The sequence below is a fragment of the Crassostrea angulata genome, chromosome 5, assembly GCF_025612915.1.
Source record: "Crassostrea angulata isolate pt1a10 chromosome 5, ASM2561291v2, whole genome shotgun sequence".
In the NCBI taxonomy this organism is placed as follows: Eukaryota; Metazoa; Mollusca; class Bivalvia; order Ostreida; family Ostreidae; genus Magallana; species Magallana angulata.
The window spans coordinates 41,806,065-41,828,230 of NC_069115.1; the positions used below are offsets into that span (position 1 = coordinate 41,806,065).

The following is a 22,166-nucleotide window of genomic DNA, read 5'->3' on the forward strand; positions in this document are numbered from 1 at the left end:
CATACAGAGCGGCAGAACTGCGATTCCTCGAGACCGCCTGCGGAAACGGCTAGATACTGCGCGCATCGGCTGTCTCGACACGGCGCGGCATATGCATTTCCTCGGGACGGCCTGCGTTAACTGCGCTGACCTGCCTGCTCTGGCTCTCCGTGTCGGAAACCGGCCGAGCCTGCAGACGAGGGGAAGCCGCCCCTTACCTCTGCTCGACCGACCGGCCTCGACAGCGAGTGCCGATCTCGTAGCGGGGAAAGTGCCGTTTCTCCGCTGAGAGGACGGGGGCCCCTTCCCCGCGCTCTTCCCGACCTGAGCGCGGGGTCCCGTGCCGATCACTAGAGTATTATGAGGTGATCAAATATGGTCGGGAGTGATCACTTCCAACATATTTTAATCACCTCATAATAATCAAAGATTTAATGATACCTTATAGCTTATATCTGCATAATTTTCAGCAATTGTTCGAAATGTATAGGATTGTACATTACAAAATCGATTTGTAGTTTTACCTCAGACAAAAACCCTTGAAAATGTAAACATTTGTCTATAAGATGGCATGTTTTTGTTTAAATTAATGTTATTTTTTTTTTTATTCCTTTTTCTTTTATCCACCCTTATTTTACCCTTTTTTTAAATTAAGAGATCGTTTCAGTATAATTTGTCTTAATACACCTGTACCTACAGAAAATAAATTTGAATTTATGGTTAAAAATAGATTGTTTACGTATATAAAATATCTTGCAGGGTTGTTATGATATTGTTTGAATGGTTAAAAAAAACCAGATTCATGAACTAATTAATTAACCCCATGGGATCGTACGGAGACAAATGATAAAACAAAGGCGGTCCGATGAATACAAAGGAAGGCATGGTAGGTAGATAATCTCATCCATTTAAAAGGTAATTTCAAGTCGTTTCGAAATGTTGAGACTTTGATCTTAATCGGAAGCATCACTCTTATCACATGAATTGGTCACGAAACACTATCAAGATTGACCTCGTCACATGCACCCAACACTGGCCTAAAATCCATTAGTTCCACCTTGATGTTGTCTTACAAATAAGCGTTAGATGATTATTATCTCCTTAGTACTCGAGTATTCACGTGTACTTAAAATGTTATTTAAAAAGTTTTATCCGCTTTTTTTTATTCGTCGTTTCGAAGATGCGTTGTAGAAGGGATCCGGAGCGAAGGGGCGTGTACTAAAGAACGGAAAAGCGTAACATCGATTAAGCAAGGTTGAAACTTCAATTATTTGTCTGCAGTACACTTTTTCTCTTTAGCAAATTTATTTAAAAAATAAAAAATATATATAAAATGATTGTCAAAATTGCAAAGTATCCCTCTTACTTTTTTTTATGCAGAATGCCAAATCTTCATCAACATGCACAGTTCACATTCTACGGTACTTTTTATCATGTAACTTATTTTCATTAATGAAATAGATAGAAAAAAAGAAAACTTACTGTTTCTTATTTTTCGTTCACATTTTTTAAATTTTGGACAGCAAAAATATGTTTCTTAATAATAATAATTACATTTGTATGCATAAAATATGTAAATATATTCTCCAACCACTTTCCCCGCAGTCACGCACTCTAAGCATAACGATGTACCGCAATGACACTTTTTGGCGCACTTTTCGTTATTAACTGTTACGGCTCCGAAAAGTTTCTTTCATTTATCGAAATATGTTAAAGGCATCACAATGAAAGATAATTAGATAAATATACTTAAATTATGTCATTAGATTCCGAAATATTTTGCTAATATGTATATTTTTCAACTCTGTCAATGTCTAAATCGCACAATTTGTTCGCTAACTTTGTGCGACAAAAGTTTTATTGAACTTTGCTGCTTATTGAATAATTATGCAATAATTGTAAACGATGATATTATTCAAGAAAACAGTATGTATCAGAATTTATTTTTCAAATACATAAAGATCAATAAATATAAAAGCGAAAAGAGTTCTAAAAACGTACAATTGACACAGTACACGTATTTAACATTAACAAACCGAAAGAAAAAATAACAAAAACAAAAAAATATTCTATAGCACAGGCCGTAAATAAAATTTTAAACTCTTTTTGGTATTACAAATAGAAATAATATACATCATTTAAAAATATAATTGATGTAGAAGATAAGGTCTTTTGTGCTTTTCCGATTTAGACTCATATACATTCAAACTTCGTTATCTCGAACTAGATGGGGCTGTTAAAAAACTTCGAGATATCCGAATATTCGAGATATCGAGGGTAAAATACTTTAAAAATAGGTGGTTGGGACTTAAAAATTACTTCGACATATCCTTTGTATCCGAGATATCGGTGTTCGAGATATCGAAGTTTAACTGTATATCTAAATATCTATTATGATAACTTATATCTTGTCAATCCGCTTTATTGTGCGGTTCCTATAGCGCACACTCGAAAATGAACATTTTAATGATTTTGATGTTTTCAGAAATTGAATTTGAATTCATTGTATTATAAAATGACATAAGCATCATATACAAAATAATAACATTTTGGAAAATTATTAATTGGGAAAATAAAAGAAAGAATTAATGAAAAAAAAATTCACCGTGTTTATAGAACAAAATTATATATATTTAAGTACATGTATATTTTCAAAAAGCATTTTCCAGATTGTGCACACATTTTTTTCGATATAGTTTTTTCAACAGAGACATTGAACTACTAAAGTCGTGACTACTATCTAAGTCAGGAGTTTTTCTTATACATTACGCGCAAAAATTCGACTTTGCGTTAATATTATCCGTTTACCACTGGGCCAAAAGAGGAACAAGAAACACAACAGCTATAGCAATACTTCCCCCAAGAATACCCACGAAAGAGAACCCATCCAATGTGCTGGCCACCAGTTTCCAGTCGACCTCGTATTTGTTATCGGGTACATAACTCGTCCAGCTTGTGTTATCCTCGATGGGTGACGGGCGTTTCCTGGCCGACCCTTTCCTCATGGTATCCATTTCTATTCCATCAGAGCCCAGCAATGGCATCTCATCGTCTTCGTCATCATCTTCATCGTCTGGCGTGCAAACCAAGCAGTTAAGGCAGGCGACTAAGAGGGTGACGGGCGTTGGGATGGGGTCGTCTTCATCTTTTAGGTAAACCCGTAAGGTGAAAATGGTAATTATTGTGGCTACGCAGCTCATGACGACCATGGATACTAGGTAGTAACTCATAATGGCCATCGGCTCAGACGTTCGCGGCATCCCGTCGGCAATTAAAGTCAAATACACGGCAAACGTCAGGAATGACGTCACAGAATACCCCACTCTCTCCCCGCTTTCCAAAGGCAAGATAAATACCAGGGCGTTTAGAATACCCATTATAACAATCGGTAGGAAGAAGTTGATCAAATAGTACAAAGGCTTTCTTTCTAAAGAAATCTCGAACTTAACAAACGAGCCGTTGTCCAGCGTTTCTTCAATCAGTCTCGTTTTGGTTACGGTCCATTCGTCCGACGGTGAGAAGTCTTGCAGATCTATGGTATCAGCAGAGGGTTCAAATTTCACCTGGTCCTTTGTGAAACCCCAATTTGTGAAAGTGATATTACAGGACTGTTTATCAAAAGGAAAATAAGCTACATCAACCACACATCCCGTTTTTGTTACCACGCCAGGGGTCCATACCATTCTTGCATACCCGTAGTAAGGGTCAGAATGCTTTGTGGTCCTAAACAGACGAACATAGTTAGCCTTGTCTCCAACTGGCACAATAGCTAATGCTGAATTAAATAAAGAGACTGGAGGTTTCCATACAAACTGATTAGGAATGGTGGTTTCGGTAAAATGTCCGTGCTTGTCCGAGTCATAATCATCGTCTGCTAGTTGATCATACCAGGAAATGGTCAAGATCCCTATGACTTCCAGCGTTCCAGCAAGTTCATCAAAGTCTGTGATGGCTGTCAACTTGAAACCAATGTCTACGAGAATGGTTTCATTAAACATATTTCTCGGAAAAATCAAACTGTTATAAGTGGCCGTCGCGTCAGTAAAAGTGTTTTCCAGGAACGAGATGATTTCGGGGGCCGAGGAGTAAACACGGGTGGGGGCGGAAGTGGTGGTGGCCATTGTTGTTTCTGTTGTGGCCACTGTTGTTTCTGTTGTGGTCATTGTTGTTTCTGTGGTGGTTTCCTCCGAAGTGGTTGCTTCCGGCGAAGCCCCTCCACCACCGGCCCCAGGAACCGCTGTTGACGATGGAGGGGCTGGTGTTGGACCAGGTGATTGGGTTGTTACAGGGGCTTCTGTTGAATCTCGGCAGTGGGCTGCATTGCTATTTGTATTACAATTAGGAGCCGCAAAAGTTGGCGTAAAGAGAAAACAACACACAATGAAAATGTCCAATAAACGCCTAATCATTTTTGGGGTTTTTTTCTTTCTTCAAACCCTCCAGTCTTGCGGCAAAAGCGTAATGATTCTTGTAGGAATGAAAAATAGCATTTTAAATGCATCCGACTTTAAGTTTTTTAAACTTTTCGGTCCATCGACCAGTACACTTGTTGCGTGCGTTGAATATAATTGCGCCTTAATTCAATCTCTTTGTTTTGTTTTATATTACTTTATCTAAGTAATTTTCACGCGATGAATCTAAAGGAAAGATTTGTTTGGCTTTAGAATTTTGATTTAAATAAACACGGGGTGCAGCAGTTAAAGAGTGCAAATACTTCAGTTAAATGTTATACAGCAGTTTTAACAAGACCATTAATTAACTTTGGGTAGTTTGCGTCCCACAGCACGATTAAGGTCTGTCTATTTGTTTTCGATAGTTCTTAAAATTGAAATCAATCGTAAACTGCCCCAACCCATGTTATACTCGTTTAACTTGGTTACTAGGCTTTGAGTTTATTTCTTAAATAGCCATTTTCATAAAACGTTTAATCAAATAATTTGAAATTAACATAATAATCTAAGTATATTCATACTTATTTATAAATCATATAAAATCACAAAATACACCGTATTATGTCAATGGTCGTATGCCAAAAAAATTGAACCTAAAACCAAATATCATGTATCCCAAAATTGGCTTTGGTAAATTGTTTTGCTGAGCACAAATCGTTTACAAAACACAAATAAGTTTACGACTATTGAAATTGACTAGATGGAATGACGTTGCAAACTTTTACGGAGCAGCGAGAATTGATGACGTGGTGAGGATCGTTAAAACGCCGAATTTTTAAAAGTAATTTGAAAAAATACACGAGGACGCACCAAAAATGTCAAAAAAGTATATCGCACCAAATTTGTGACTTTTTTTTAGGGGGGCACAGTTCTTCTGGGTGGTAAAAACTATATAACAGTCCGTGAAAAATTACATGTAACATTTGGTCGACCAAATAAATAACGTTATTGGAGTAGTATGAAGAATTTGATTTTTTGCGATAAGCGAAATAATTAAGGTGGTATGGAACGCTTCCATGTTGTGACGTATTATTTATCGAAATGGACAATAAAATTATACTAGTATGTGATTTTATAGTTTCTTTCACAAAATTGTTATAAAACAGCGTGGCGCAGTGGGTGAGAGGGATCACTACTACTCTGTTAGTCATGAGTTCGAATCTTGCTGGAGATTTAAAAAAAAAAATTCCTAATTTTTTTAAAACTTATTAATTGGTTAATTAAATGTTGTAAAATTAGAAAATTCTAAATTGGTGAAAGCATTTTAATTATAATATACTTTGATTCACATTAATATCGACAGATGACCCATACCACCTTTAAAAACTGTTACTGTGTGAGGTGCACTTTAGATGAATTTGACACATCTTTGCTAGCCAAGGGGTTCCGACCCCCCCCCCCCCCCCCCCCCCCCCGCGTTTGGCAGGCGAAGATAAAGTAGACGGCAGAAACAAAGTCATTTTAAATACATATATAAAAAAACCCCACAAAATGTTGAAAGTTAACAATTATTAAAATAAGAAAAAACCCCCCCCCCAAAAAAAACCAAACATTTTTTTCCCTAAAACATATATTAATTTTTGTTCATATTGAAATAGAAATATGGAATCAATTAAATGCAGTAACAAAAACATTTCTTTCTTGCTCTTTTTATTATGAAAACAGTATTGATTTATTTGATTGGGCTTTATTTGCTCGTGTCATATTGTTACGGGTTTTTTTAAACCAAGATGGATGTGCATGTAGTTCCGTCAGCATATGTGTACATATCTTTGATTATGTAAAATCCAAATTTTAAATTTTAAATCAAAATGATTCAACATTCAGTATAATAAACAAAATCACTTTATATTTTAATCAGGGACAATATAAAGGCTATATTATGTTATCGAAAAACACATCTAGCATCTAGTATAGTGAATTATTTTATATGAGTGAAAGAAGTGGGTCTCATCAATACTATATCTGCCCATCAGAGGTGTCAAATAAACTCGGGCATTTTAAAATAGAATATTTTTATGTTGGTCTATAGTGCGAAGGTACCTGAGGTTTTAAATTCCTCATGTGATCAGGGTCACCACCATTAAGATTGATCTCTACGTTAACATTCTGGGAAGGGAACAAAGTTGTGGTGGCCATTGTTGTTTACATGGTGGTTGCCTCCTCCGTAGTAGTAACTACTTCTGGCGGTAACCCCCCCCCCCCACCACCACCACCAACACCACCGCGGCTTTAAGAGCCTGGTTGTGATGTAATTTGTATTATACAAATACTGACTGGGGTTGCGGGCAACATTGATTATATTAGCTCTTGAGGGACGAAATATTATCCGACGCGCGAAGCGGAGGGCAATATATTCGTCCCAAGGGGGCTAATATAATCAATGTTGCCCGAAAGCTCAAACAACATTTGCTTTATTTTATGAAGAAACAATGTACGACCGTTTGATGCCGAGGATATTTTGGAAAAAACTTTGCGCAAAATTGAATTTGTGAATTCTACGTTGAATCCTTTCGTATATTTTGGTTTGTTTCTTCATATCACAAAACAGATATTGACTGTGTTTTCGGGCAACAATGATTGCATTAGCCCCCTTGGGACGAACTTATATTGCCCGACGCGGGGGCTAATATAATCAATGTCAAGTTGCCCTCAACCCCAGTCAATATATGTGTAATACTGTCTGTTACTTATTAATACATTTCATAATGTTATATCTTTATGTTTTGTTTCTTTATTGCATGGCGTATACTTTGCTTAGATATTAATTACCATATTTATTATCTGTAAGCTCATCGCGAGAATTGCGTGTTAAATTGTAGAAGATAATACATGCACTTGTATATAGCAGCATGTTTAGTCCAATTTAAGAAAGAAACAATTGTATATCCTGATTGAGTGAATGAACAAATGAATGAATGAATGAAGGAATGAAAGACTATACCCTTTATGAATGTACAAATATTTTATAAATTGAAGCTATGATATAACCTGTGTCTGAGTATATACAGTAAACTATGCACTTTGTAGTTGAGTGGGTTTTTTTCACAGCTAACGTATTAAGGCCAAAAAAAATGATTAATATAGTTTTAAAAAATTTAAATGACGTATATGACTTGCAAAGATTTTTTTTTATTTTTAAATATTTTGTTGACAACGAATACATGAAAAATAAACCTTTAGTAGTTGGTTGGATTTTTTTTTCACCGCTAGCGTATTTAACCAATTTTTTAAATGCATATATACCCAGTAGTCTCAATTAAATTGATGATGTGTTTCACAATTTTTTTGACAGTTTCTTGCGTTGATTTTTTTTTATTCATAAATGTTCAAAAACATATTTTTTGAATGGACAACAATAAAGAAGCATAGACTTTTAAATATAGCTTTTAAATATTCGGGAGGGGAGGGGGAGAAAATTACATCTGTAAACATATTTTAGTCAAAAATAAAAATTAGAAATATGTTAATAAATAAAATCAGGAAAGAAAATTGTTAAGGTTTATATTTTCCCAGCAAGATAAGTGTTGCTGTTCGATTATAAAAGCAGTTTATTAATTGGTCGTTTATCTGTTCGTGCTAGATTGTTCCGGTTTAATTGATGTAGATCCCGAGAGCATAGGTGTACGCAATCATTAACAAACACTTAATATTTCGATCAGATTAAAAAAGCCACAAGAACAATAAAAAGGCGATCTATGTTATCGAAAAACCCATCTGTCATCAGTGAGGTCTTTTGAATGAGGGCAAGAAGTGGGTCCAATCTTCAATACTGAGGTCACCAAAAAATTGGGCATTCCAATGATACATTTTTACATTGACCTACGTGGTGCAAAGGTACTCGACATTAATTTAAATTTTTTACAGTCCAAACAATGGCAATATATTAACACACGCGCGGTCAAGGTTTATTGATAAAAATTATTAGATCAAACGTTTCGAGAAACTGTTAATCAGAACATTCAGGGGGTCCGGTCCCGTTTGTTTAAGGAAATTAGTTGCATTGAGAAATATAAATCTTTGAAGACAAAAAAGAAAAGAAAAGAATTTAGTTAGTTATTTAAAAAACAATACTACAATTAATTTATTTTTTTATTCGGGGAAAACATTATAGGCTAAATTGAATTTTTTAAAAACTGTTGTTAAATCCATCAAAAGTTTTTTTTAAAGAATAAATGCTGAAAAATATCTTACTGAACTTGCTGGTCTAAAAATTGTTCTCCCCATATAGTAAAATATTGATGTTCATGTTCAAATTGATTATGAAACGTTCTTGCATTTGTATTGTTCGAGGGGGGGGGGGGGGCATTTCAGACGAGGGTGTTCAACTGCTTAAAAAGGAAATGAATATATACAGTATATAGTATTTAGGATGCTGTATTGATTTGAGCATTCTACGATTGGTGGTATGAAGAATCTGATTTTTTATTTGCGATAAACGAAATAAAGAATTGTTGATGCGTCACGACACATCCTCGCTAGCCAGAAGGTTTCGATTCGTGTTCCGATATAACTAGCGAAGTCAGGATGGTTTGACAATTAAAAGAAGATAGAAGAATTGTTCCTAAATACGCACTGGTTGCTAACTGCGTTACATTTGACGCTCGTTGTGAAGATACAATGAAGCGCATTGAAGTGGTAAAAATGTTCGTTTCGAACGTCAATTGTTACACAAGACACACCCATTTCTTTTAAAACGAGGAAATTAGTACATATACTAGTATTCGTCACAATGCTTTCGGAACTGCCCCTCTTCTAAACAACACAAGCAGGAATTTCACACACGCACATTATACACATGTACACAAAAACAAAAACACAAACTTTCTTTCTTTCTTTTCTTTCTTTCTTTCTTTGCGACAATGTTCCTTTTTTTTATTAGGGATTAAGTAAGCAAGTAAAAAATTGAAATGAAAATTATAGTTATAGGTATACTAACCCTCCCACGGATTAGGGTTATCATGATCTTGGGAATTTTTTTGTAATTTTTTTTTGGGATGAGGCTGCCCCTCTCACTTTGAAAAACGATATTACGTCACACTTTTTAAAACGTTGTTAAAAGGTGGCTCGACACATCAATCCATTTTTTATTACATGCTTCGACAACAAATCCAAGATATTTCGATTTATTATTATTATTATATTATTATTTATTATATACACCTGTATGTAAAGTTCAGAAACATGCCTGCTGCAAAAAAAAGAAGGGAAACAGCCCCCCCCCCCCCCCCCCCCCCCACCACATATCCCCGATGCTACGCGCCTGTGATGTGTACACACGGTGTGCTATGGAGTATTTTCTGTGATCCCAAACAAGTTCGCACACATCTATAAATTTTGATTTTATTTGCATAAATAAATTCTCCAAAACTGCAGGGCATTTTGTTTTTGTTTTATTTTCATTTTATTGGGGGGGGGGGGGGGGTGTTGTTATTGCATGAAGACGGTATCACACCAGTAATCGACCAATCAATCCATATACACTTCAGAATTATTTTTTTCCTTGACTGCATTTTTACATTTCCCTTTATTCATGCAGTACCACTGTCCACTGAGAAAAATATATGGACTACCTATCTCTGGACACATGCAGCAGCTTCCTGGGGAGTGTGCAGTCTGTTTATACATACAAACGGAAACCACGTGGTTTTGAGGGTAGACTTGTTTGGGGCTTAATAATTATATATTTTGAGAAAATGCCGTATGCACATTGCTTGTCCATTTTACGGTGTCAGCTGATGAGATAGGTATAACAAATAACATTTTTTTCGAATATTTTGTAATGAGAAAAACTGTTTTTTAAGATTTTTCCCTCTTTAGTGCTCCTAGTGAAAACAATAACCGGTGTTATACCTGCACATGCCTGAAGGCCCGAAAACAGGTTGGGATCGGAAAGCGAGATTCAGATTTTACTCGGAATCTTTCGGCATTCATCCGTACAGGTTGTGTGGAGAAAACAAGATTTGGCGGCTGTTCAGTAAATTTTGAAGGTTAAGATTAATTCCTGAGGTTTCAGTTCAAAAGATTTGAAATATGTTTCATATGTATTTTTGAATTTGAAAAAAAATATTTCAATCTTTGAATTTATTCATTTTGATTAGTTACAGAAAAAAATAGTTCATTGTTGTGCATTCCTCACCACGTGTTTTTTGTTCCATCCCTTTCAGCTGATTTGTATCCGTTAACAAAGTGTTTAATAATTTTCAACTTTGTAAACATTGTTCGATTTAACTATAAATAGATTCAGTCAGGAATTGACATCCCACCGTTGCGGAGGCGATGAGCCTGCTTATCCGGGGTCATTTTATTTTCATCTGTTCATTACATGATACAGGCTACAGTATGCGCCAAGCTTTATGTGTCAAAGGGAGCTTATTTTTCATTGAAAATTAAAAGTATGTTATGAAATTCTTAATTAATAAATTTAAATCAATTTGTTACTACAGAGACATGTATAACAGTTATTTATGTCTCTGGTTACTAGCATCAATTCATTGACATAAACATGTAAACAATCTGTTCATTTCTTCACTGAGTGATCAGTTGAAAATTGTTGCACTCTTCTTGGCCTGTTTTAATAATTTATCACTCTCTGAACTGAAATATATTAAGGCATTTATGAAAGAATTCTGACACAGTGAAACAAGTAGACACATTTAAATGTTGGTTTAATTGTATTTCCAATACATAAAGAAACGCTTATAATTAATGCCTTAAAGTAAATTACACTCTTCTACATGCTTTGCAGAAAATCTTTGTTGATTTAGAGTCATAATTTATATTTAATATCCTTTTAGAACCCTGGCTGCTCTAGTGAAAGGTGCGACGGCCATGAAGTATGTGTTGGTATCAGGAGGGGTGATCAGTGGGATCGGTAAGGGGGTCATTGCCAGCAGTTTAGGGATGATCCTCAAATCCTGTGGGATCAGGGTCACCTCCATCAAGATCGATCCCTACATTAACATTGATGCGGGCACATTCTCCCCCTATGAGCATGGTTTGTATGATTTTGTTCTTTCTATTTAATTTGTATGAAATATTTTAATATTGAAGATCCAGAAATATCTTGTCAAAGATTAAAGAAAGTCATAAATAGAGTTGGAATTTAAGAATAAAAGTACATGCCTTTTATACGTGTATTTGTAAATACTGTAGGTGAAGTCTTTGTGCTGGACGATGGGGGTGAAGTTGACCTTGACCTTGGTAACTACGAGAGATTCCTCGACATCACCCTCCACCGCGACAACAACATCACGACCGGCAAAATATACCAGCACGTCATCAACAGGGAGAGGAGGGGGGACTACCTCGGCAAAACTGTGCAAGGTAATTCGAAAAGAGATAAACTCTTGAAGCAGGTCTTGGTAATAACACACTTGTAACAAGGCTCTCAGTAAGGGGAGGTAGGGGGTTAACTTTTAACACTTCAGAGATCAGAATTAACTTCAAATGTATTTATTTTTGAATTGATTTGCAAATAAGTTTTTGAAATGATTCTACCGACTTGTCTTTTTTGTTTGAACTGACCCCAAGGTCATTAGTCTGAGACAATTTAAACTTATGTTTGATATCAGTCTTACTTTTTCTCTACATAGATTCCTTGTGTTAAAGTGAGACTGAGATTTAAAGAAAAGCTTTTGTAAGCTATATGGAGTCAGGGCCGTACAAAAGATGATTCCTATTGTAGTTTTGTATGTGGAATCTTCAACGGTTTAGGGGGTTTGCCAGTTGGTATTTGCAATGAAAATATTTGTTCTTCCTCCTCAGTTGTTCCTCACATCACTGATGCTGTACAAGAATGGGTGGAGCGCGTTGCTAAGATACCAGTAGATGGGGACAATAAAATTCCTGAAGTCTGCATTGTAGAGGTAAGTACTGAATGGCCCTTTAGCTGTTCTTGTTTTAGCTTCTTGCAAACTTGTAAATGAAAATTACCTCTTTTAAAAGAAACTTGTAGCAATTTCTAGTTTTACTTATAAAATGTGTAATATTCAATAAAAGATTTCAATTGGAGATAGGAGATATAGAACCATTTTAACAAGACCTTGGACTTTCGGTAGGGCGTAGCTATTTATTCCTTGCGTCAAAACACATTAAAACTGACGCGGTTTCAAGCGAAATGTGCATGGATTGCGTAGTCTTTGTTCTAAAGCCAGACAAATCTTGTTGATTTCAAAGAGCCATGGCTGAGTGGCTAGCAATGAAATAGACAGGCCTACGTCATATTGCTGTTTGCAACAACTACCCAAAGTCCAAGCTATTGTTAAAATGGTTCTACTTGATTTCTCTTGGTCTGATCAGTAGCTGTGTTTTTTCAGTCTGAGTTAAACCATCCTCCTTTTCCTTATACTCTTCAGTTGACAAGTGTAAGGACAAGAGCGGATGGTTTTAATCAGATCGATGTGTTATATACTGTGAACTCGCTTTTTTTTTGGACAGCTTGGAGGTACTATTGGTGACATAGAGGGCATGCCGTTCATTGAAGCGTTCCGTCAGTTCTTCCATTTCCGAGTGAAGCGTGAAGATTACTGCTGCGTACACGTCAGTCTTGTTCCCCAGGTATGTTATCAATGTGATGTATGCTGCTAATCATACATGTATGTATTGTAAATATTTGAATGTCTATTGCACTAGTCCTTTGTATTTTCCTTCTTACCACACAGGTTAAGTTCATACATGTAACTCCATAAACTGTCATCAAGGCATTGAGCAGTTGTACAGAATGCCATAAACTTAAGTATTTTGCTTTCTTATTTTAGCCTGGATCCACAGGAGAACAGAAAACAAAACCTACCCAGCAGAGTGTGAGGGAGCTGAGGGGGCTGGGTCTGTCCCCAGATATAGTAAGTGATGGGTCAGTTTAGGGAGTGAGGGAGGGGAGGGGAAAGTGGTCCCAGACATTTGGTGATGTGTCATTTGTAAAATTAACTGCTCTAGACTAATGGAGGTTCTAGGCCACGATTCATTTATAAAATTGTAGAACAATAGGATAAGTTATTAGGTTTAGACAGCAGGGTTTTTCTAATATACATATGTAATATGTAAATGAGGAAATTGAAGAACAGAATTGGACTTGTTTGCTGTTTAAGTCAAGTCCAAAGATAAGAAACTAGCTAAAGTAGTGCATCCAGAGTTGATCTTGTTATGACCTTGATGGTATATGTTTATATCCATTCTTTCAGATTGTGTGTCGTTGCCAAACCCCAGTTGCAGAAAGTGTCAAATCCAAAATTTCTCTGTTTTGTCATGTAGAACCCCAGCAGGTATATTATTTAATTAAAACCATCCAGAGGTATGCATATTCTGTAATTCATGCCTAGAAAATTTTGGCTACTTTATTTTCTGATCAAAGATTTTGTTTTACACATTGTGAAATTTAATATTTCATGCTGTACATTTAAATTTTGTCATGTGAACAAAGTTATTAATGATAAATACCAATTCAAATCATATTTCATGTTTTCATTGTGAACTCATGACCTGGCTGTTTTTGAGTGTCAAATTTGTTTTCTCCTTCTGATACAGTGGTATTTTACATTGTAGGTGTTTTCCATTCATGACGTTTCCTCTATATACAGAGTCCCCCTACTGCTGACAGAGCAAGGCGTGTCAGAGTACCTGATGAAGAGGCTCAACCTGAACCACCCCTCCCCCCACAACAACCGGTGGATGCTGCGCTGGAAAGATCTCGCCAGCAGGTAAACCTGAGATTGTAAAACTTCAGAGAATCTAAATGTAATGTAATTTGTGCTCTAAATATCACACATGCTCAAAAGTAATAACCTTGAATATAAGTGAAATTCTGAGAGTGTTTCTGCACAGTATAAAATTAATGGAGGAGAATTTTCATTGCATTGTAGACATGATCAGTTACTGAGAGAGGTGACCATTGCCTTGGTGGGTAAATACACCCAACTGGAGGATGCCTACGCCTCAGTCATCAAGGCCTTACAACACAGCGCCCTGTGTGTCAGTCACAGACTCAATCTGAGGGTAGGTATGGGGGTTATAATGTAATCCCTGCCCTGTGTGTCAGTCATAAACTCAATCTGAGGGTAGGTATGGGGGTTATAATGTAATCCCTGCCCTGTGTGTCAGTCATAAACTCAATCTGAGGGTAGGTGTGGGGGGTTATAATGTAATCCCTGCCCTGTGTGTCAGTCATAAACTCAATCTGAGGGTAGGTGTGGGGGGTTATAATGTAATCCCTGCCCCGTGTGTCAGTCATAGGCTCAATCTGAGGGTGGGATATGGCAGTTGCAGTGCTATCTAGCTGTTTCTTTAACAAATACAAAAAATAAATCCCATTCTTAGGCTACTTAAATATCTAAATACATGTATGTTGTTTTTAATAAATAAAAATTTACAGGAAATGCTATGGAAGGTTGTACATGTATACTGATCCCAATTTACATGGACAAGATTTCCTGTTATTGTTTATCAAATTTCATCATCAGAAACCCATAGCTAGTCCAACATGTGCTTACTGGCTGCGTGTGGGTCATTTCAATTTCATGAATTTTTATGATTCTCAAGCCAACAATTTGTGTTGAAATTCTTTAGTTTTTTGAGGTTTGAAAACATGTTATTAAAACATTCAGCTGTAAACAGAAGCAATCAGGCATTAACACAAAAGGCAGGATTTTTTTCACAAAAAAAGGAGAAGGACAAAATCACTATTTAACAGCACATAAATTTATAGAAATCAAACATATATTATTTAATAATCATTATTAAGTACAAAAACCCTATGTACAGATCTTCATTGCAGATAGATTGTCTTTAAAACACTCACTGCTAGTATACCCATTCAAACAATACAAACATATACATTTATCATGGATGCATTTTGAGTAACATTGTTCTATTGTATGTTATCAGTACATAGAGGCGGCTGATCTAGAGCTGGAGAAACTGAAGGAGAATCCGTCCAAATATCACGAAGCCTGGCACCAACTGGTCTCCGCTAAGTAGGTCAATTAAACTATGATTTTTAATTTGCAAAATGTTTTAGCATCACATTTTTCCCTGATCGTTCAATGTTTATAGATCCCTCCAAGAAATACTGTATTCAGGGAAATATTCGCCCCCGTTTTATTTTCATCCCTTTCACCTTCGTTGTCATCGGGCGAATTTAAAACTGGGTGAATTCCAATGCCTTCAATTATTTTTCTTTAAACACAACTGTGTCTGGGCGAATTCAATATGGAGTGAAACTGTTTGGAAGTGTAGAAGGGCGAAAATTACACAGGGCGAAAATAACCCTGTATACAGTATTCATTTTCTAGAATGAAATAATCCCGAGAGTTCTTCTTTGAAATGTCCCCCTTATTGTTGATTTTTACTTGAATTGCCAAACGAATAAAAGATTTCTGATTTATCCATTATGAATATCAGTAAAAAAAAACTTGATTTAATCTTTGTCAATATCTCGAGATAAAAAGGAAAGATATGACAATGAAGAAATCGTGGACATTATTCTTATATCAGTTTTTAGCTCACCTGAGCTGAAAGCTCAAGTGAGCTATTCTGATCACATTTTGTCTGTCGTCCGTCTGTCCGTCCGTAAACTTTTCACATTTTCAACATCTTCTCAAGAACTACTGGGCCAATTTCAACCAAACTTGGCACAAATCATCCTTAGGCAAAGGGGATTCAAAGTTGTGAAAATTAAGGGTCACACGCGTTTTCAAGGGGAGATAATTAGAAATTGATGAAAAATTTCAAGAATTTTTCAAAAATCTTCTTCTCAAGAACCATAATTCCAGGAAAGCTGAAACTTGTGTGGAAGCATCCTCAGGTAGTGTAGATTCAAAGTTGTGAAATTTATGACCCCGGGGGTAGGGTGGGGCCACAATGGGGGGTCGAAGTTTTACATAGGAATATATAGAGTAAATCTTTAAAAATCTTCTTCTCAGAAACTAATCAGCCAGGAAAGCTGACACTTGTGTGGAAGCATGCTCCAAGATATCCAAGATTCCAAGTTGTGAAAATCATGACCCCCGGGGGTAGGGTGGGGCCGCAATGGGGGGGTCGAAGTTTTACATAGGAATATAAAAGAGTAAATCTTTAAAAATCTTCTCAGAAACTAATCAGCCAGGAAAGCTGAAACTTGTGGGGAAGCATCCTCAGGTAGTGTAGATTTCAAGTTGTGAAAATCATGACCCCCGGGGGTAGGTTGGGGCCACAATAGGGGGTCCAAGTTTTACATAGGAATATACAGAGTAAATCTCTAAAAATCTTCTTCTCATGAACCATAAGACCAGGAAAGCTGAAACTTGTGTGGAAGCATCCTCAGGTAGTGTAGATTCCAAGTTGTGAAAATCATGACCCCCGCGGGTAGAATGGGGCCACAATGGGGGTCGAAGTTATACATAGGAATATATTGAGTAAATCTTTAAAAATCTTTTCTCAGAAACTAATCAGCCAGCAAAGCTGACACTTGTGTGAAAGCATCCTCAGGTAGTGTAGATTCAAAGTTGTGAAAATCATGACCCCCGGGGGTAGGGTGGGGCCACAATGGGGGGGGGGGGGGTCGAAGTTTTACATAGGAATATATAGGGTAAATCTTTAAAAATCTTCTTCTCAGAAACTAATCAGCCAGCAAAGCTGACACTTGTGTGGAAGCATGCTCAGGTAGTGTAGATTCCAAGTTGTGAAAATCATGACCCCTCGGGGGTAGGGTGGGGCCACAATTGGGGGTTGAAGTTTAACATATGAATATCTAGAGTAAATCTTTAAAAATCTTCTTCTCAGAAACTAATCAGCCAGGAAAGCTGAAACTTGTGTGGAAGCATCCTCAGGTAGTGTAGATTCAAAGTTGTGAAAATCATGACCCCTGGGGGGTAGGTTTGGGCCACTATGGGGGGTCAAAGTTTAACAAAGGAATAAATAGGGTAAATCTTTAAAAATCTTCTTCTCAGAAACTAATCAGCCAGATGATTCTTTATAATTGGTAAGACTTTCGCCCCAGGACAATTCTTTGGCCTCACAAGAAGGTTCAAAGTTTGCTGTAGGTTTATATCCCATATATAAACTATTGTTAAGGATCTTTTTGAGAACTGCAATACTCAACATATGATATGACTATTAAATCATCCTGTTAGAAAAGGGACTTATGAATATAAACATAAGAATATCCAGGGGGAAAATGGATTTTATTTATACAGGATCTACATGTATTATTGTACATTGTCCAGATAGTTTGTATTATGACTCCATTAAGCTGATTTTATCATACCTATTGTTCCTCAGGTGAGTGATGTGGCCCATGGGCCTCTTGTAATTGTTTTGTATTCAACACATGGGACAGAGTCTAAGTGGTATTTACAAGTAGATGACATTGATAAATTGCATGAAAATGGCTTGTGATCATTCATTTCTTTTCTTCTGTTACAAATGTAATAGTGGAATACTCGTTCCTGGTGGTTTTGGGATTCGAGGAACAGAAGGGAAAATCCTGGCTGCTAATTGGGCTAGAACGAAAAATGTTCCATATTTAGGTAGAGTCAATTCTGTTTAACTTACATATACTGTAATTTGCATATAAAACTAGCTGGTACACAAGTATTGATAAAATTATTTCAGTAATAAATTTAAAGTTTTCAAGATGGCTTGTACATGTAAGTACCTGTAAACATCTTGGAGGTACACGTATAGATGCATGATGATCCTCCTTCCTCGGTTGTTTAGGCATATTGTTAAAGACAAGGTTAATAGATGATTTTGCAGTGTGTTTTCGTAGTGAAAATACTGATCATGTCTTGAATGTTTCTTGGATCAAAAGATTAAAAGGAAGAGGGTTCGACTAATACTGCTGGTTGATAATGTTTGTCAAAGTAGCTTTACTAAATACTGAAAATTTTTCAAGGAAAAACAAACCTACTTGAGTAGGTAGTTTGTCTGTACCAATGAACGTTTTATGCCTGTAGCAGTACAGGTTAGTGCCTTTGTGTGATTTCAGGAGTCTGCCTAGGCCTGCAGTGTGCTGTGATAGAGTTTGCCAGGAATGCTCTTAGCATGGAAGGTGCCAACTCCACGGAACTCGACTCGGCCACCAAATACCCAGTGGTAATGATACTCTCAATATCAGAATTATTTTGTAGTTTTATTATTATTAGGGAATTTTAGCATCTCTCATTTTGGTAAATGATATATAGTTTCTGCTGACTGAGAGACCATTCATACTTGTCACAATACTTGTATGAATTTCATTCAATTATATCTTACATGTATCTCATTTGGTTTTAGACTGTGTTAAGTTTCTGCTGTAAAAAAATCATTTGTACTGAGAGAACATTTATAGCCCATTGTGATATCCACTATTTTCATGTGTCTGATCGATATGTTATATACACTGATCTTCAGGTGATTGACATGCCAGAACACAACACAGGACAAATGGGCGGGACCATGAGACTAGGAAAACGCAAGACCGTGTTCAACGCCAAGACCTGTATAACTAGTAAGTCTTCCCAAACATTCACATGCTGTAGGTATTGTCTGAAGCTTTAAGCAAGATAGTCTGATTGAATTTAGAAATGATTCATTTGGATATGATGCATTTGGATAGCTCTTGTATTTTTGAATTACAGAAAAAATAAAATATTATAATTTTTTTAATTTCAATTTCAGAGAAATTGTATGGAAATAAGGACTATGTTGAAGAGAGACATAGGCATAGATATGAGGTAAATAAATATTTTTCATTTGAAACAGAGGTTCTTTAGTATGTATTCAGGTGACAACATTACAAATAGTTTACTTTACCTTTCTATGGATTATAGTGTAGTTTTTTACTTTTCGTACTGTATATTTATCTATGAGTAGTGTATGCATGTATATTGAATTGTAATGGTGTCATTAATAGGTGAATCCTAAGTTTATACAGAAATTTGAGGATGCAGGAATGAAGTTTGTGGGGCGAAGTACTGATGGAGAAAGAATGGAAATCATGGAATTAGAGGGTAAATAGAGACTTATTCAAGTCAAGTTTTTTTCTGAAAGGATGAAAAACTTAAAATACACACACTAAATATGAGGTTTTTCTAGATCTTTAATTGATATGATGAATTATTTGAAAATAATATAAAAGGGTCAATGCATTATGCAAGACAATATAGATGTACATACCCTATGTATGGTACTTTTGTGATGATCTAATTTTCGCTTGTTTTGCAAATATGTTTACATCACAAAATATTAAATAGGAAGAAATAATATCTGGTATCTTTTGCTATAAAAAACTTTTCAGTTCGCAAAAAATGACTGATGCAAAAAAAACCAGTTCCCCCATTTTGAAATTCTCAACTTTGTGACATGCAAAAATACCCTGGATACATGGCAATAGACTTGTCATAACATTGTGCATTTATCACAGATTTCATCGTTCCATATCTGTCCTTCAAACCATTTTCTATATAAAACCAGGTTCCTTTACTTATGTCTTTACAATTTTTGTATCATTGAATTAGTTTCATTGGCAGATTCATCAGAGTGAACTTACTGATACATGTAGGAACTTTGAGTTATTTGTATTTCTTCTATTTCCAGGTCATCAGTACTTTGTAGGGGTGCAGTACCACCCAGAGTACATATCACGTCCAATGAAGCCCTCTCCCCCGTATCTTGGTCTACTTCTGGCTGCCACAGGGAAAATGCAAGCCTATAGATCCCGGGGATACAGGATGTCTCCCCACTTGTCGTACAGCGAGGGAAACGAGGAAGACGATGAAGAATTGGCTGAAATAGTGCGGAACATCAGCACGGAGGATGTGCAGGAAGCATCATCCAAAGACTCGAGTCCAAATGAAGAGTCGTAATGTTCCCTCCCCTTCTGATTTTTGATGAACATTCCCTTCGATATTCTAGAGATTGTGACCTTGAACCACTTAGATTTTTTTTACCTTGTGTGATATGAGTCAAATATTTTAGGTTTGTTTTTGTTGTTAGCTAAATGTATTTATCATTTTATTAACGAACAATTTCATCCGAGAACGAGTCTTTTGTTTACTTTTGATAATACATGTGAACCTGAAATAGTTGAACAATTCATAAGTTTGAAATTTTAATAGCTCGTTGAAATTGTAATCATTTACACTTTTCATTAGGAAAGGACCAATAATCATTGAAAAAGGAAAAAGAATCGTCCATATCATATTCATTCACTTCATTTAAATAATTAATGTAATAGGGCACAAGTGAGGTAAATTACTTGGATGAGTCACATGTCCATTTTTTTGATGGAGAAGAATATGATGTCCCGGCTATAATAATGTCACAATTCTAAAACTTGTTAATAAACATACAGTGTAATAGCCCTTGGTTTCAATGAACTTCTGTGATTTTTAAAGCTTAATTGAAAATGCATCAATAGTATTCAGTATTTTTGAAAGTGCCATAACCGTGAGTATCTTGTATTGAAACAAAAAATCCTTAACAATAGGTCAATTTTCGAACTACAAATTCATTGATAAATTTTTAAGTTTTAAAGATGGTTAAAATACTACTAAAATTGTGAGAATTGAGCTTGCTTTCAGTGATTTCCTTGTGCTTCATGCAGTGTGTAAACTGCATATTACAGGGGAGATTTCATCATACATGTATATTATAGTAACCATATATCAGAACTCAATATGAAGAGTTTTCAAAACTTGTCTCGGCTGAATTTTGAAGGAAACTCTGTAATCTGTACATTGCAAAAGAAATCCTTGAAAAGAAAAGGATTACCTTCAAGGGGATTTACAAGTCACAGCAATCTCAGACTTGTAAATATAATCAAGGGTAATAATCATTTCTGTTTTGTGCAATTTTTTCCATTCATGTCATGTAAATGTAGTTTTGTTCATTATTGATTCATGTCAACAGCATATCAAGTTATAAACTGATCATACTCATTCACAAAACATCAACCAACTTTATTTACATCTCTTCATAATATACCAAATTTAATAGAAACGTTCCCCCCCCCCCCTAAATGCATTATGTACAACACAATGGGCATTTACTGGTGTACTCAAGTCTGTTCAAAATGTACATCTTACAGTATATTACAGTATATTATTAGCTTACTAGGTAGATACAGTATGTCTGGTTTTACATTGTGATCCGTGTTCCAATTCCAAGTTGTTTATATTACCTTATATAATAATTCATTATATTAGTTAGATTTTTTAATGCAAACTGTTTGCATGAAAGTGAAATCACATCTTCAGATCTATATACAATGTATGTGTATTAGAAGTACTCTGGATTAACCTTCTTTACAGTCAGTGTGATGTGTTTTTTAGAAAAACTATGTTGGTATATTTGTGATGTCAAGTTTGTAATTGTAGATTTATGCTTTAATGGAGGAAAATCTCTTATTATAAGTGCTGTGTTATTACATGTACATGTATGTTAACAAAAGTTGAATTGTTGAAATAAAATTATTAAACAACTGTCCCGAGTAGCTCCTGTGATTATTGTAACTGGCATTTTTATACCATTAAGTAGGTTTAGGAGTTCAAATGTTCTTTTATGTACGATCATTAACGATCCGTTGAGATGCAAGTTAGACTTAAAGTCAATGATATAGATATACCCTAAAATATACCACAGAAGCGACCTACAAGGCTGTCCAGCTGAAACTTGTTTTAATGGGAAGCTACTCCATGCATTTTGTACAAAATTCTAACATCCGGTTTTGTTAATACATACGAGGTGTTTTTCCGAGCTTGGAAAGGCCTGAGAAGTTAC

At 35.8% G+C, this 22,166-nt stretch overlaps 2 protein-coding genes across 4 annotated transcripts; one reads left to right on the forward strand and one right to left on the reverse strand.

Annotated features, from left to right (window-relative positions):
• Nucleotides 1-1,907: 1,907 nt before the first annotated feature.
• LOC128184364 (acetylcholine receptor subunit beta-type lev-1-like) lies at nucleotides 1,908-4,462 on the reverse strand. Its single transcript, XM_052853806.1, has one exon. It carries the CDS (start codon nucleotides 4,386-4,388, stop codon nucleotides 2,784-2,786), a length of 1,605 nt encoding a protein of 534 aa, XP_052709766.1. The 5' UTR covers nucleotides 4,389-4,462; the 3' UTR covers nucleotides 1,908-2,783.
• Nucleotides 4,463-10,070: 5,608 nt separating this feature from the next.
• On the forward strand, nucleotides 10,071-21,872 carry LOC128184892 (CTP synthase 1-like). Of its 3 annotated transcripts, none has more exons than XM_052854531.1 (16): nucleotides 10,071-10,177; nucleotides 11,228-11,427; nucleotides 11,586-11,756; nucleotides 12,198-12,298; nucleotides 12,870-12,989; nucleotides 13,190-13,273; nucleotides 13,613-13,693; nucleotides 13,974-14,128; nucleotides 14,291-14,423; nucleotides 15,312-15,400; nucleotides 17,838-17,932; nucleotides 18,394-18,500; nucleotides 18,798-18,894; nucleotides 19,065-19,120; nucleotides 19,300-19,396; nucleotides 19,983-21,872. In XM_052854531.1, the coding sequence occupies exons 2-16, from the start codon at nucleotides 11,262-11,264 to the stop codon at nucleotides 20,249-20,251; spliced, it is 1,821 nt and encodes a 606-aa protein (XP_052710491.1). In that variant the 5' UTR covers nucleotides 10,071-10,177; nucleotides 11,228-11,261; the 3' UTR covers nucleotides 20,252-21,872. The 3 variants fall into 3 exon arrangements, with proteins under 3 accessions (XP_052710491.1, XP_052710489.1, XP_052710490.1); XM_052854529.1 differs by lacking the exon at nucleotides 10,071-10,177 and adding an exon at nucleotides 10,286-10,420; XM_052854530.1 differs by lacking the exon at nucleotides 10,071-10,177 and adding an exon at nucleotides 10,496-10,825.
• Nucleotides 21,873-22,166: the final 294 nt, after the last annotated feature.